The 16,613-nt window shown below is 34.0% G+C and overlaps 1 protein-coding gene across 50 annotated transcripts in view; it reads left to right on the top strand.

Moving 5' to 3' along the window:
* The window catches only part of RIMS2 (regulating synaptic membrane exocytosis 2), a gene marked incomplete at its 5' end in the record, with an annotated part of 298,413 nt that overhangs the window by 134,231 nt on the left and 147,569 nt on the right, over positions 1-16,613 (top strand). For 19 of the 50 annotated variants that reach the window (XM_084864492.1, XM_084864525.1, XM_084864506.1 and 16 more), the window contains 8 exons: positions 1,480-1,688; positions 3,210-3,329; positions 4,012-4,111; positions 5,212-5,335; positions 6,811-6,857; positions 7,183-7,295; positions 12,643-12,690; positions 16,205-16,335. In XM_084864492.1, the coding sequence (XP_084720618.1) occupies positions 1,480-1,688; positions 3,210-3,329; positions 4,012-4,111; positions 5,212-5,335; positions 6,811-6,857; positions 7,183-7,295; positions 12,643-12,690; positions 16,205-16,335 (892 nt within the window). Of the gene's footprint in view, positions 1-1,274; positions 1,343-1,479; positions 1,689-3,209; positions 3,330-4,011; positions 4,112-5,211; positions 5,336-6,810; positions 6,858-7,182; positions 7,296-12,642; positions 12,691-16,204; positions 16,336-16,613 lie in introns of all 50 variants that reach the window. The other 31 variants (XM_084864512.1, XM_084864513.1, XM_084864501.1 and 28 more) reach the window with 3 other exon arrangements.

Consider the following 16,613-nt stretch of genomic DNA (forward strand, 5'->3'; position numbering starts at 1 on the left):
AAGGAATGAAATGCACAGTTCAGTCACATGGCATAAAAAGGCCTCACTAAGCTGGTCTGTGCTGCCTCCCCAGTCCCCTTAGCATTGTGTTTGCCCTCCTTCCTTTGGGGCCAGACACACTGGTATCCCTGCAGTGGTTTTATAGGACCAGGCGGTCCCTGGACTGTCTTTCCTCCACTTTGCGTCTGCCTGTCTCCTTGCCTGTCCTGTAGGTCACGTATATCTCATCTTGAAACATCACTTCTCTAGAGGTGTTCACGGACCCCTACATTTAAATTGGATCTTACTGTGCTCTCTCAGGGTTTTGTAATTTCCTGTGTGACTCTGGGGACTTATTTATTGTGTTTATCCCGACTCTGTTGTGCATCTCATCTCTTAACCTCATACCCTAGAGCTTGGCACAATGCAGAGCAAATGGAAGGGGATTAGTAAATATTTTTAAATTAGTTGAAAGTATGAATAAAGTTTACAAAGATCTATGTGCACATATAGTCTAAACATAAATCCTTTTTCAAATGTAAGGCAAAATATAAGCATGGGAAGTAGATACTCATTCTTAGTTATCAGTTACACAAATTATCTGACAAAATTTTTTTAAAAATTTTCTTTTTATGAGAATGTAATTTCTGAAAAAGTTGAAAAATTATTTCGCAATAATAAGCATTTCATAATAAAAGTAAAGTTTCTTTTATTTTTACTAATAGAAATTGAGGGTACGTATCTCTTTTGTCACTTTCATACACAACTATTCTTTTTGTAAGCAATTCCTTTTTTCTTTTTCTTTTTTTATCCACCAAATATTTTTAGGAGGTTTCGGCATTAAAAGTAACATTGTATTACACTCCAGGAACAACATTTAACTGCTTGGCTTTTTGTTATAGTGGTTATGGGCAAACCACTATTTAATGTCTAGAATGCTCTTTATCATGTCTGTAAACCAGCACGAAAAAGATAGCACGTGTAACAGTCATAACCGATAGTCTTTTTCTTTTTTCAGAATATGTATTTTTTTTCATTTCTTTATTATTAGCCTTTTCTCTTCTTTTAGGACTTTTGCTCTCTAGGGTCTGTCTAGAGATCACAAACTTGACGATCCTACATTCTGTAAGTTTGACTCCCTTGGGATCCTAGCTCTCTCTTGATGTGTGCAGTGAGTATGAGAGACAGAGCTCTTGGCAGCAGAGTACCACACGGTGTGAAATGTTGATAATGCCTTTGTCTGTCCTCTCCTCCGTCTCCTTCACTGCGCCCTCTTGTCTGTCCGGCTCTCCCAGGAGACATGGATTACAACTGGCTGGACCATACGTCTTGGCATAGCAGTGAGGCCTCCCCAATGTCTTTGGTGAGACATGTGGGGCCTTGCTATTGGATCTCTGTTCTCATTTCACGTTTCCTTTTTTTTTATTTACACTTCTGCATGTTTTCTTTTTTTGTATCTTTTTTTTTTTTTTTTTTTTTTTTTTAATCCCATGCCTATAGGGGACAGTCAAAAGGGAAAAAGAAAAACTAGTGAGCAGGCAGTTCTGTCGGACTCTAACACCAGGTCTGAGAGACAAAAGAAAATGCTGTGCTTTGGTGGCCACTCTTTGGAAGAGGATTTGGAATGGTCCGAGCCCCAGATTAAGGACTCTGGGGTAGACACCTGTAGTAACACAACCCTTAACGAGGAGCATAGCCATAGTGAGAAGGTACTGAGATCGTGGAGCCTGCCTTGTAACCTGCTCATTTGGTCTTCGTTTGCTCTCTGTCACTCATTCAAACGGAACATGACACAAGAACAGGGCGTCTCAGGGGTCGATGCAGCATTTCTCAAGGTGCAGAAAAGAAAAACAAAACCAAAACAAACAAATAAAACCATTTCTTGCTTGCTTTGCTGTTTTTGTTGTTGGACGGCATACCAAAAAAAAAAAAAAAAGAAATAAATAAAAATTAAAAAATAAGTAAATGAAATAAAAATGAGGAACAAAGGCATGTTTTGTCTATGGTCGCAGAGAGACTTTTGTAATGTCACCATCAACGACAAATACAAAGAATTTCTTGGATTGGCTCATTTGATTGCTGGCGTACATTTTCCTTGGGATGAAAAATTGTTAATAATCTGAATCCCAGGCAAAAGGGAGCTAATTGGGTCTGTTTGCACAGAAAAAGTTGTTTTTCTTTTTTCCCTTTCACTGTCATTTTGCTCTTTTGTTTTCTTGTCATAGCATTTCAATGTGGCATGAATTAGTATCAGAGCCATTGCTTTCTGCTTTGGTATTTATTATTTTTGCTTTTAGTGTAGCAAGACTTTTTAAAATCTTATTACCATGTAGATGTGAATGGCTAGAACTTGTCTTTTGCCTGCTAAATTTTGCGTGAAGATGTGCATGTTACTTTCAGATAACTGTGAAACGTGATTACACAAATCATTGACTTTGTTATTTGACACAATTCATAATAGAATGGAATGGTGTCATGATCTCTAAAAGGATTAGTTCTGCCCTGAGAAAGAGATAAACTAATATTTTAAAGGTTATATTTGACAATGGATACCATGGAATTAGCCAATAAAATCAACTTACTAGATAATTCAAAGGCCTGAAGGAATCAACGCACCTCTGAAAAATGAGAAATGTAATCTGTGCCCACCTTTGAATGAGGCCTAATTCTCCCGGAATCAATTGGAAAGTTATTTGGGGCATGTGTGTTTCTTGTAAATTTAATCTAGAAACTTATTTCACGAAAGCCCCTCCTCAGAGGTTTGGCTTTTGTGTTTTATATCATTTGACCTTTTAACTTTCGTTGCAATAAGGTCTCTCAAAGTTTTCCAAAAGTGTTGGAAGATTAAAATTTCATTTTTAAACGAGTTTACTTTTACAGAATATCATTCTATCTTTCCTGCCTACGATTCTATTAATCTTCAGCATGTATGTTATTAAGTTAGGGTTTGAACATATTTTCAAGATTTCTTTGATTTTGTAAAATTATATAACTTTGGTATTGTGTCAAAAGACTGTAAGAATTTGACTTTGAAAAAACTTGCTATAATAAAATTCAGACTATGGGCATAATGTCTTTTTTGATCAATGTTTTTGATCAAATGTTTTGAATGCATACTGGTTTGTGTAATCATAGTATGAGGGCAGTCTGGAATTTAGAGAGATTGTTCAATAAGGGGTCGCTTGTCATAAAAGAGCATTAATTTTCTTTGTCTTTTGATGCAATGTCAGCACCCTGTGACATGGCAGCCATCCAAAGATGGAGATCGCTTGATTGGTCGTATTTTATTAAATAAGCGCCTGAAAGATGGCAGTGTGCCTCGAGATTCAGGAGCAATGCTTGGCTTGAAGGTAGGTGATGAAATATGTAAGGTTTTGACTCTGTGTTACTTTACAGGTTTATCAGAGAAGCAAATTCTTTCTACCTATACCAAATTAGTGGCTTGTCTTTCTATTTTTAAGAATTCATAAATATTTGTCCTCAGTATCCATTTCTTATTTTTCAAGTTTTAAGAAGTTTCCGTTATTCTACAATAATACTCGTATGTATAATTTTAGAAATTACAATGAGTTATATACTTGAATTCTAAACACAGTGCAAAAACTTATTTTACCTGTACAGTTTGTCCTTTATATCTATATCTGTGTTTATATTCTATCTATCTATCTATCTATCTATCTATCTATCTATCTATCTAGGGAGAGATAGAAACATCAATAATGAAAGGGAATCTTTGATCAGCTGCCTCCTGCACACCCCCTAATGGGGATTGAGCCTGCAACCCAGGCATGGGCCCTGTCTGGGGATCGAACCATGACCTTCTGGTTCATAGGTCAAAGCTCAACCACTGAGCCACACATACTGGGCTATAATCTCTCTCTCTCTTCTCTCTCTCTCTCTCTCTCTCTCTCTCTCTCTCAAATCAATAAGAACATACATTTTTTAAAGTTTCAAATTGTCTATTTTTTACTTGAATATTCAGTCATGTTCATTGGGAGAAAGTATCTCTTATTTCTTTTCTTTATGAAACAGGTTGTAGGAGGAAAGATGACTGAATCGGGTCGGCTCTGTGCATTTATTACCAAAGTGAAAAAAGGAAGCTTAGCTGATACTGTAGGACATCTTAGGCCAGGTAGGTTTTTATCTTTGAGTGTTCACATTCAAACTGTTAAAACTGAGTGGTTATGAAAAGTAATCCTCAAATGAAAGCGATTTGATTAGTAATAAAGTGCTCATTTAACTTAAATAAATGTATTCATTCTAGGGAAGTAATATTATTTCTTGAACCACATTAGATAAAAGGCTGTGCTTGATCGTTTGTATTTTGCTTATGGATATTCCTATTCTGTATCCAGTATTCACCTATTTTGTTTCCCATAAGCTGTAACTTTAAAAAAAAAATTCCAACATAGTTTAGGAAAAAGCTTCATAGATAAATGTATATTTCCTAAAGTGTGTCACTCCTTGTCTCTTAACGGATAGGAGAGGTCCTTGACTACCTTGGAGAGGATTCAGTAAGACACTAAAAGCTAAGCTTTTTACAAGAGAATTCAGACAAAGTGCTCAGCCAACTCAAAATGCAGACTCATGAAACCTATAAAGTGGCGACTGGTCTTGATAAGTTTCTAGGATTAGAATTTTTTTTTTTAAATATATTTTATTGATTTTTCACAGAGAGGAAGGGAGAGAGATAGAGAGCTAGAAACGCCAATGAGAGAGAAACATCGACCAGCTGCCTCTTGCACACCCCTACCGGGGATGTGCCCGCAACCAAGGTACATGCCCTTGACCGGAATCGAACCTGGGACCTTTCAGTCCGCAGACAGATGCTCTACCGCTGAGCCAAACCGGTTTCGGCGTAGGATTAGAATTTCTATCGGAATTAACATTTCTGTGTCACCACGATGGTGACATAGTTCACTCCTGCCTCTGCTCCTCTTCCCAAGAAGATCTAACAAATATTGATGCACAAGACATCACTGAGGAGATCCTGGAGATCTCAGAGATCATTGTTATGCAATTTTTCTTCCTGACCCTTGGCCTTTGGGGTGAAATATACCAGTCATCCCTGTCATCAAATTTTATGCCCTTGGAGGTGTTCTCAGTATGTTTCCTATTTCATAATGGCGGTTTTACTTTGTGGAGGTGATTGTAGGGTAAGATTGCTTTGTTTTGAGTATGTATAGGATTAGATTTTCTCTCTAAGATGTACGTTACTGACCCACACGACAGGTGATGAAGTGTTAGAATGGAATGGAAGGCTGTTGCAAGGAGCCACCTTTGAAGAAGTCTACAACATCATCCTGGAATCCAAACCGGAGCCCCAGGTGGAGCTTGTCGTTTCGAGGCCTATTGGGTGAGTTGGGCTGAGTTCTTTGCATATGGAAAGAGTTGACTACGGTAAACAAGTTATGAAGTGCAATCCAAAAACTTCTGATTGCTTTATCAGAATACATTCTTTTGAGGACATTTCTCTTACTAAAAAAACCTCACCAAAAAATCATGATATCTCTATCTGTAATGTTAATTACAAAAGAAGAAATGTTTATCTTGTTATTGTTTTTATTATTTTAGTAACTTAGTAGATGGTTGATGGCATCAGTAGAAGGGACTGTAGTAACAATTACTTTTAAAGGAAGTTTCATCAACTGTGGTCCTTCATATAGTGAAAATGAGGATCAGCTATATTCTATGATTTTTATTTTTTTCCAAAATGGAGACTTCAACAAAGAAAGGTAAAAAAATAAGCAAATGCCGGATACTCATTTGTTTTTATAGTTTGTTACCTATAGATTAAGTTGACAATTTCCAAAAGTTGGCAATATATATAGTCCTTTGCATCTAGGTTATGAGAATTACTCATTATCACAGTAGTCTTTCTTTTATAGAAGCTTATCTTCCAAGCCAATGAAAAAGATACACTATAATTAGAAAAAGCAATTACATATTATAAACTGAATAACAGGGAATTATTAAATTCATTTTCATGGTAAAAACCTTTTAGAGTAGAGGCTATAGAAATTATTTCGTGCTATAGAATATAATGCCTAGTTTTCATTCATTTAGGAAAAGATTGGACTATATTATTTTGTTATCTTTTTATCCTGTATAAAATGACTTATATCGGTAACTTAGTTTTTGAAATGTTCCTTTCAAAAGTAATGAATCTGGCACACGAAATTTATCTGTTTTTCACTTTGTCTTTTCAAAGTTTTTTATTATATTAAAACTGTGCTGTATCAACCTAGTATATTAATCAAATGAATTTTTTCATATTAAAAGATACTCAACATTTTTGTTTAATATCTTAAATATTCTTTTATGTAATTTTCTGAATGATCTTAACCATTAATATCTACCCCTTTTGGAAAATCTCAAAAGAAAATGTACATTTTTTTGTGTGAAAATGCAGTTAAGTAGACATTTTGTAAGTCCCAATAAGGAACATGTTTACATTTTTCTAAATGGAGTTATTACATTTAAAAAGGTGCAATTAAATCTGAATAATTAAATTTTTGTTTTGGTGATACTTTATTTGCATTTTAATATTATCGATTTAGAACAGCAGCAAGTAAAAATAAAGAATGAAATAGACTTACAATGTATCCATAAAACTTGTTGATTGCAAAAATCTTTTAGAATGGACGATTGTTTGGTGAGGCATATAGACAATAAAGTAGATGCTTTTATACAGCTGCTATAAATGAGTATGAATTTTAATATTTAAAAAAATTAATTGGTCTTAACTAAGAATATAGGTTGATAATGATGAAAACAGTAGTTGCATTAATTGCTGCAACAAGTTCTTGTTTTCCTTTTCTATCATTTCAGAGATATCCCTAGAATACCTGATAGCACACACGCACAACTGGAGTCCAGTAAGTTCCATGTGTTCTAGAAGAGAATGTTGTTAATAATGTCACCCATCGGGAGAAAATGGAGTGTCCCATTAGCCCCATTTCTACTCCCTCTCCCATCTGTCCCTTCCCCTCCATTCAAATCATTCACGCATATCCCTCCAGAATGCTAAACTTCACGCATTCTCCAAGAAAAGCCTCTGATCGCTCTGGAACATTGTGGCTAGGAAAGTGGAATGACATTCTGTGGACGTTAAAAACGAAATTTAAGAGCTAGGTGGTGAAGATGACTAAACGCCGACGAAGAGCCATTGTTGTTATTCTTTATGTGTGATTGCCCTTACAGGCTCCAGCTCATTTGAATCTCAGAAAATGGATCGTCCTTCTATCTCCGTTACCTCTCCCATGAGTCCTGGCATGTTGCGAGATGTTCCGCAGTTCTTATCTGGACAACTTTCAGTATGTACTCACTAAGTTAATTTCTATTTTTGGCAGATCAAGTAGTGTTTTGATTATATGTTGCTAGTTTTTGGTAAAACAAAGTTCTTCTTAGACTATAATTGTGTCTTTAACCATCAACTTTCTCATTCTTAGTAATTAACTGAAGTTCAATTTTTTAATTATTTACCATAGCGCTTGATTTATTAGTGAGGTTTCCTGTAATGTAATGAGCTTAAGAATTTGTGGAGGTATCTACAGTGTGTTTTACTTTAGTAATATTATTCCAAAACTCAAGGTTATGATTTTTGCTCCATATCCTAAAATGATTATAAAGAGTCATGAACTTTTGAGGGAAATAAAAATTCTGCACTATACAAAGATGGTATGTTTAAGATAAAAGTAAATATTTCTGTACTTTTCCCTGCTTTTCAACCTTAAGGAAATTTTGAGTGGGGTAAGAATATTGCTCTGAAATATAAGGATACTTGAGATGCTTTTTTCGACAAAATTAAGTACATGAGTAAATATATAATTGACTACTGAGTACGCCAGATGATTTTATATTAAATGATCCCTAATTCGAACATTTTATAATGAAAGTTAAAAGTTCAATTATGTTTTATGTCTATATTAGAAGAGCTTTGCAAATGTAAGCCCTTACTTTTTTGTTAAATTCTTTAGTTTTATTTCCCTTTTTAAACCATTTTAAAATGTTAAAATATTAAAGTTTATCCATCCATATTTTAGGAAAAATAAAATTAGTATTTACAATAATGTCCCTCAGTTATTAAACTTGAAAATTTATGGATATTAAGAACTATTTAGATACTCAAAATCCAGACACTGAGTTTTGTGTAAAAATTAAACTATTCTTGGACTAATATTTTAAGAGCAAAAGGAAAAATCTTTACTAAATAAGCTATAAAACTTCTTTTATATTTTAGGAGAAAGGGAGATGTTTGATTTTTACTAAATTTTCATTAATATAAAGGAGATAATGGAAAGTACAAGCACACTTAGTATTTTAAAGTTTATTGAACAAGTCATTAGACATGTCTGTTCTGGGGGTATTTTGATATAAAAGATGACAATTAAAAATAGTTATGCAAGGAAAAAACTGAGCTGCTGTTAGCAGATTGTAATGTCTTACTAAAGTAAATTTCTTCTCTATTCTTTTCCTTTCTCTTTCATAAACATACTGAATTTTTCATTTGAGGACAATGATCTTTTTTATTTTTCCACAATAAGTAGAATCTTTCACCTTATTCTCTTACATATATTGACAGCACAAATGTTGTTATTTATGGATATATATATATATATATATATATATATATATATATCTTTTTTCCCCACCTTTTAGGAAGTGGTAATAAAAGCTGTTTTTCTTTTTTTATGGCTGTATTTAAATAGTTCATCTTTAAGTAATGTTCCGGGTAGCTGGATAATGCCAGTATACAAATAAGTGTGTGTGTGTGTGTGTGTGTGTGTGTGTGTGTGTGTAATTGGCTTCAGTTGGTGAAGGACGGAGGAGTGGAAATTATATTTCCATAAGTACCACTTTGTTACCTCATCTAAAAATCCCAAGGCCCTATTACAAATTGGACTAGGAAAGATTTAGACAAATTTCATATTCTTCGATTTTTCCTCATGGTTCAAAATGAATACAGTAAAAAGGTAACACTGTTAAATATTTAGGGGAAATATAAACAAAAATGTTTTACATATATTTATAATGTTATAAAGTTATAGTATTTAAATTTATAAATGATGCCAGTTTAAAGTCGATGTAATTATAATCTACACTAATAAAAGAGTAATGTGATAATTGACCATACCTTCATGATGCCCACCAGCCAATCAGGAGTGAGTATGCAAATTAACCCACCACCCTAACCACTCCAAGCCTCTGTGCAGCATGGGAAGGCTGAAAGACAGCTCCGGCCAGAGCAAAGGTGGTGCCGGCAGCCAGGGGCAGAAAGGCCCATTCTTGCATGAATCTTTGTGCATAGGACTTCTAGTTTTAAATATGTACCATTTTATCATTTTCTTATGAGTTAGAATGTGTATGTTCCAATAAGATAATAATCTTTACAAATATAATATTTGTTGTTGTAATTCTAGAAAGTGTAGATAAATAAATAAATAATAAAAATCACTTATAATCCTGCCACTAAAAGATGACTATTCATATAGTACATATCATTTTTTAAACAAAACTAACAAATTCATGTATACTATTTGGAAACCTTTTTCTTTTTACTAATATTGTACAGTTTTTCCTTAAACTTAAAAAAATTTGTTTAATATGATTTTAATACCTATTTATTACCCCATTTTTAACTTAATTTGTTATAATGGGAGATTTTGATTCTCATTTATGTTATAAATAATGATGCCATGGAAATTCTTTGATATAAATCTTGCATATTTTTGTTAGGACAAAATATTTGTTGGGATAACTTTCCAGAATTAAAATTGAAATATAAAAGGAAAAGAAAATTTTACGGTTCTTGAGATCTATTGCCCAAATTTCCCCAAAAAATATTTTGGCCAAATTACCTCCAATTATCTACTTAAAAAATATATGTTAAGGTCTGATTCCAGTTCAGCCATAATATTACCTGTAGCAGCTGGGAATACAACCGTGAACAGGATAAACATGCATTTTATCCTCATGAAAGTTAACTTTATACTTATTCTCTGCAGGCAGGAAAACATGAGCAATGTACCCTTTGGATGTACTCTTTCCCTTTCTATTTAATCCTGTTTCTGCCAACTGGAGGCAGTGTTGGTATGCTGGAATGATGTAGAGGTTGGAAAATGTGTGTCCACGTGTATCATCCTTTGGTAACACCCCTAGAAACTCACAGGGCAGCATCACAATTTCTGTATCCTTGCATTTTACCTTTGGGCATTCTTGCTTAGTGGTTGCCAGGAATTAGGACGATGGGGGCACAGGGAGTGGTTACGTAACAGGTGAATGATACCCTATGGGCCCATGAAAAAGGTTTGAAAGTAGAGGGAGGGGATGGTTGCAAAGCACTGTGCTTGCACTAAGTGCCTTTGGATCACACACTTTAAAATGATTTTGTCGAATTTGAATTTCAACTCATTTAAGAACACTAATAAGTTAAAATATGTTTTCATAGCCAAGTCTAAAGTGTGAACTTACCGGTGAAGATTATTTAAATTGCCATAGAATTTAGACAGTTGATTTCAGAATTCCACGTGTTGCCCTTTTGAGATCATTTTAGAAGGGTGATAATGTTTGCCTTAAAGGTTAGTTTACTTTAAAGTACTGTTTCGTTTAAAGTAATTTTTTAGTTTATTAAGTAATATTTACTTCCATCATTTTGATATTTTTGGTGTAAAACAGATAGAGCAGGTGAGAGGGCAAGAAAAATAAAATCTACTAAATAAAGTATTTTGTTAGAACTTTTCTTTTTTCTTTTCCTAAATCCTCATCTGAAGATATTTTTACATTGATGTTTAGAGAGAGTGGAAGGAAGAAGGAGAGACAGAGAGAGCGAAACATCGATGTGAGAGAGATACATCGATTGGTTGCCTCTGCAGGAATCAAGCATGCAGCCGAGGTATGTGCGCTTGACCAGAATTGAACCTGGGACCATTCAGTCCTCTGGCCAACACTCTATCCACTGAGCCAAACCAGGCCGGGCATTCGTTCTTTACTTTAGTGTACCTAGTTAATCTATATGCATTTCATACATCCCTTCCCCATTTGCTGGAGAATTATCCATCTAGAGTTGTGCAGACAAGGGTCAGTACCACACTCCATATCTAAACATTTCTTTCTTCCTTTGGATGTGTTTCCACACCAAAAGGAAGACAGCTTAGATTTGGGACTCCTTTGTTCTTGGAGAGAGAGAATGAGGATGACTCATGATTGAATGGTAGTCTACTTTCAAGGTCTTCTTTCCTTGTAGGTCTTAGATTTATGTCTTACAAAGTGTAAGTCTGATGATAGGTACATTGGGCAGTCCGCCTAGTCCCTATTAAGTCCTCCCATCTAGAAGAGGAATTAGATAAGAGAAACCCCCATGAGAAATGTAAGGAATGGAATGGAATTTTGGTGAAAAGCAAAATTAAATGCCTTGAAATCTATTTCCAAACCCAGAGATATGCATCTGATTTTGTTCCTGATTTAACTGTGGGCCTGCCTTAATAAACGCTCACAGTTCTGATTGTTGTGGTGTTTTGGTTGGAAACAGTTTCAAATGAAAACAAAATAAGTCAAAAGAGAATTGAAATTTGATTTCACTCAAGGACTAAGAAATAGAGTGATTTAATCAGAGGTAGGCTCTATCTTCTACCTTTACAGTATCTTACCTTTTGTTTGAGTATCTAGCCTTTTTCTTGATGTTCTGTTTCTCTTTCCTTATCTACAAATTGGAAATAGTACTGACAACCACCTAGTGTTATTGGAGGCAATAAACTTGCAATGAACTGCCAGTAAATGCTTAGAAAAATATAGAGAACTAAATAAATAAAAATAAATAAGATACATATTTTCATTAATAGGTATGATTATCTCAAGTGGTTCATAATAAATGTCTGAAAATGGTGTAAATTCTTAAAAGTTTGAATTACCTAATTCAGGGGTCCTCAAACTTTTTAAAGTGGGGGCCAGATCACGGTCCCTCAGAGAGCTGGAGGGCCGGACTATATGAACTACTAATTCCTACTGTAACACCTCGGCTGCGCTCACTGCCCAAAAAACCTGGCGGGCCGGATCAGACTCCCCTGCGGGCCGCATGTGGCCCGCGGGCCGTAGTTTGAAGACCCCTGATAATTCATCCAGTGCATTCCAGCATACTTTTATCTGACTGTGTTTATTCTTTTAACAATCAACGCTAAGCCAACTTGACTAATGTTTTTTAGACTTTTGTTAGACATATCGTTTTGAGCAAGTCACAATTCCTTATAAAAATGTCTTTTCACTAATAATTCTAAAATGCATTCTTATCTCATGTCATGTAGACTGTGATTTTTTTTTCCTATATCGTGTGTGTAAGGGCGAAACCTGAAACTTCTTGCCTATTGGGTTCCGTTTATAATTGTTCTTTCAGAGTTTATGACACTGAATGTTATTTTACATTATGTCCTAATTCCTGTTGTTTTTATTGCACTTAAAAAACTGATTTTAAAATTCTAAGATTTTATATATTTTGGCAAAATTACTTGATTCATTACATTGATGTACTTAATATAGATGTAGATTGCCGTGGGGAAATGATATTTGAGGGGTAGTCATACGTGTTTGTTTTTACTTTGGTCTTTGAGTTCCAGCGTGTTGTCCTTTTGGTTTTGTTTTATTGCTTTTTTCTTTAATTTTGCTTACCAGAGCCAAAGCCTTAGTAGAAGAACAACGCCTTTTGTTCCTAGGGTTCAGGTAAAGGCCTTGTCTGCCTGATAGAAACTAAAGCTGTGTCTTACCCCTTTTCTGTATGTCTTTGGAAAATGCATAGTAGGAAAACATGTTTTGGTATGTTGCTCCAAGTCATATTATTGACTTTCTATTCATTTTATGAGCCAGCTTGTAAAATTCTGCATGGGGATTAAAATACGATAAAAATTTAAGGAGACAGTTTTTGTCAGTGATTTCATATGATGAACTGAATCCTAAAAGTCATAGGTTCAAAGTGACATTTAATGTAGATTCTACTTATATATGTAACATCAAAAAAAAAAATTTTATCTAATTGTTTATATTTGCCTTTTTTATGCAAGGTTGCTGTCTCTTTAAATCATTCATTATGTCACTTGACATCTACATATGTTTGCATTTTCCAAACGATAACTCCTTGAGGAGATTGGCAAATAAATTTGTACCTTATTGAAAATATGAATTTTATGCCCATTATATATAAGGTTCAACATTTGGAAAGTTTATTACTTTGAAAGAACAAAATCACAATCCCCAATTAAATGTGTTTGGTTTATTTTGGTTACACTTTGTAATTGTAATTTCATTTAATCTTTCTGTAATAATTGGGTACAAGTTGTTTGCCTCTTTTCATTAGGAAACCCTTATATGGTAAAGTAATATCAATATAGTTTTTTTTAAAAGGTAGCAGTATGCTTTCCTTGCTTTGCTGCATGTATTTTTTGTGGTTATTGCTGGTTTTGAGTAATGCTAATTTAGTTTAAATATTTAAAATGAAAATTGTTCTATTTAATATTATATTATAAAATATTTACTTGTGCTACTCAGGTTCTGCTTAGGGAATTTAAAAATATTTACATGGTTAAGCTGGAAAGCTGGAATGATAATTATGTTAAAACAATTAAAATAATACCAGGAGTTTTATTAATGAAAATGAGGTAAAGATAAAGACATATGTCATTTTTAGAATTGTGAAATACATTTGTTATATTTTGGAGAATCAACAGATATACGAAGCATTCATTTAAAAAGCACAGATAAAAAATTTCAAAATGAGATAAAATAACCTAGGTAATAAAATGATTACATAGTGTGAACTGAATATATATTAAAAACTTCTATGCAAGTCCTGTAATATAAAATGAAAATTGAAGCTATTGATCAGATGCCCAGTTTAAGAGAGTTTATTAAAAAGTGTAATTGTGATAAAAATCATTAAAATTAAAATGTGCCTGTTTCATATCTATATACTTAAACGTTTATATACTTGTAACGTTTAATTCAGTAAGTTCTTACATAGTATAAAAATATGGAAGTTATATGCCTAATATCTGTTTGTATAAAAATGAATACTACTGATAAATGCTATTTCTTACTTTCCATGGCATAAGAAAATCTAAAAAGAATACTCTTTACCAAACATTTGAAATATATATCTCAGATGTTTAGCTGTAATGATTTCAAAGGAGTAAAAGTATTGCCTGTGGCGATGGCTTCAAGTGCTTAGTGTCAATCTTTAAAAAAAAAAAAAAAAAAAAAACCTCACAGAAATCAGTGTAGTCTAATAATGATCATTGTTTCTTTGTTTCTTAAGTGTAACGTTTTTTGGAAAATTATTTTTAGCTTTTTAGAGGTTTTTTTTCTCCTTAAGGCATCTACTATTGAATTTTTAATATCATGGAAAAACAAAGCAATTGGCTTTTTTATTTCTGTAGACAATAGAGAATATCAGAAGTTAATCTGGTTTTGATCACACATTTCAGAGGAACCATGCTGCATGTTATCTGCAAACATCTGTTTCATGTCATACCTAGGACAGTCATCTCCTACCGTTCTGTTTTGTTCCCTCTCCATGTCTTTTTCCAGAACAACTCAGTCCTTTCCCCATTTCCCCTCCTCTGGATCTGCTTTCTGATGTTGTTAGGCAAGCAAATATGTGACCTTCTTTCTCCTTCAAATGCGAGAGGCTCTGCTTTCAGGTTGATCCCATGACCTAAGGCCATGGTTCTCCCACTGTAATGTCCCTGGGAATTGGACAACTTTGTTAACATGGTAATTCCTGGGCCCTGTTCTGATTCCGTAGGTGAGAGGTGGGCCACAGGAATTTTTAGCTTCTTCCCAAGTCAACCAGGCAACCCCGATGCAGGAGCGAACCCCGGACTAGCTTGTCTGTCCAAAAGGCGCAGCTCTGTGATGGAAACTTTTTATTACGCAGCAGCAAGATGGAACACAAGGACCTAGCACAACTGAGAGAGCAATAATGACAATTTAAAAATTTTAAACAGTTCTCCTGTAGTTCTATAAGAGGGCTGATTCTATTCGACAAAAACAAACAAACAAAAAACAAACATATAAATAATTTTATATACGCTTCTGGTCCATCTGTCTTCCTCTTCTCCTGCTCGGCTTCTCATTCCCTAACCTACAAAGTGAGGGAGGCAACACGCCCTGCTAGCCTGGCCCAGACCTGACTGTCCGCTTTGGAGAAGAGAAGGAAGGACTGACATGAGATGTATATTTAAGTTTTGTTAATGACTGCAACACCTATATTCAAGCGAAAGGATTAGATATTTTTATGGTGTGTATATATAAACCATAAAATACAGGTTCTACAAATACCTTTTATTCCCAAATTTAAAATTTTTGATTCAGTATCAATTTCAAGATAGTATTACGTGAGTTCTGAACCAATTTGTGGGTCAGAGCGACAGTTATAGATCTTGACAGAGTCAAATCAGCCAGCTAGGTGTGGAAGGGTGAGGTACGTGTGTGGGAGGTGACAGTAGTTACATCAAATTAATTCTGCAGCTGGATCTGAAGTTCCAATTCCTAATTAAGGCATAAGGAAATTATTCACATTTCCACATCTCAAAACATCCACCCTAATTATTTTCTAAGGATGTGCTATATTCACATCACAAACAAAAAAAGAGACGTTATATCGAAGAAAAACTTAAAGACATTAATTTATAATAGTTTTAAATACAAACTTAAGGAGTCTCTTGACTAAAGCTACTAGTAATTTACTGGTGCTTATAATCCTGGAAACGTCTTCTGCTGTGGAATCCCATAAAACATGTGCTTAAACATTCCCTATGAATGCCGTATAAAAAAGTTACTCTGTATTCAGTTCATTTTGAGCATTTATTTGAGCTTACTGTTGTAGGGGAGCCAAAATGAACTACAGTGATTTCTTGCATTAAAACTCAGCAGTCATTGCATAGACAGTCCTTAGTTATGGTAGTATAATTATTATGTGCATGCTAATAAGCAATCAAATTAGGATAAAAAAAATTCCAAGTAATTATGAATCAAAATGGCATATTTGGATTAATTCCTCTATTCATTGAAGTTATTAAAGCATATCCCTCTATTTTAACTAAATGCAATTTACTGAATGAAATTTATATCCTCTGCCAGTATTTAATGTAAGAGAATGTGGTGACTGAAGATGAGGACATAAAAATGATTTTAACGTAGTAAATGTTTGAGCTGACAAATGAATATTTTTGCTTTTCAGATAAAACTGTGGTTTGACAAGGTTGGTCACCAACTAATAGTTACAATTTTGGGAGCCAAGGATCTCCCTTCCAGGGAAGATGGGAGGCCAAGGAATCCTTACGTGAAAATTTACTTCCTTCCAGACAGAAGGTAGGGATATGAAAGAAAAATAAATGTTTTTGAAAGTTAGTGAGAAATGTTGGTATCAATGAGTGTTTTTATTCTGCATCATACCTTTCAGATACTTACGAAGTTTAACATAAGCATAATAATTCTCAGGATTCAAAAAAGTGACAATAGATACTTTCAGATTATTTTTAAAATGTATATCAAATATCTATAATATATATATTATTTTATTGCATATTTATTTTTGGGTGTGTGGCTTACTTCTTAAAGAATATGTTTCTGTTTATCAAACTTAAGAA

Source organism: Pipistrellus hanaki, assembly GCF_964339955.1.
Source record: "Pipistrellus hanaki genome assembly, chromosome: 17".
Taxonomy (NCBI): Eukaryota; Metazoa; Chordata; class Mammalia; order Chiroptera; family Vespertilionidae; genus Pipistrellus; species Pipistrellus hanaki.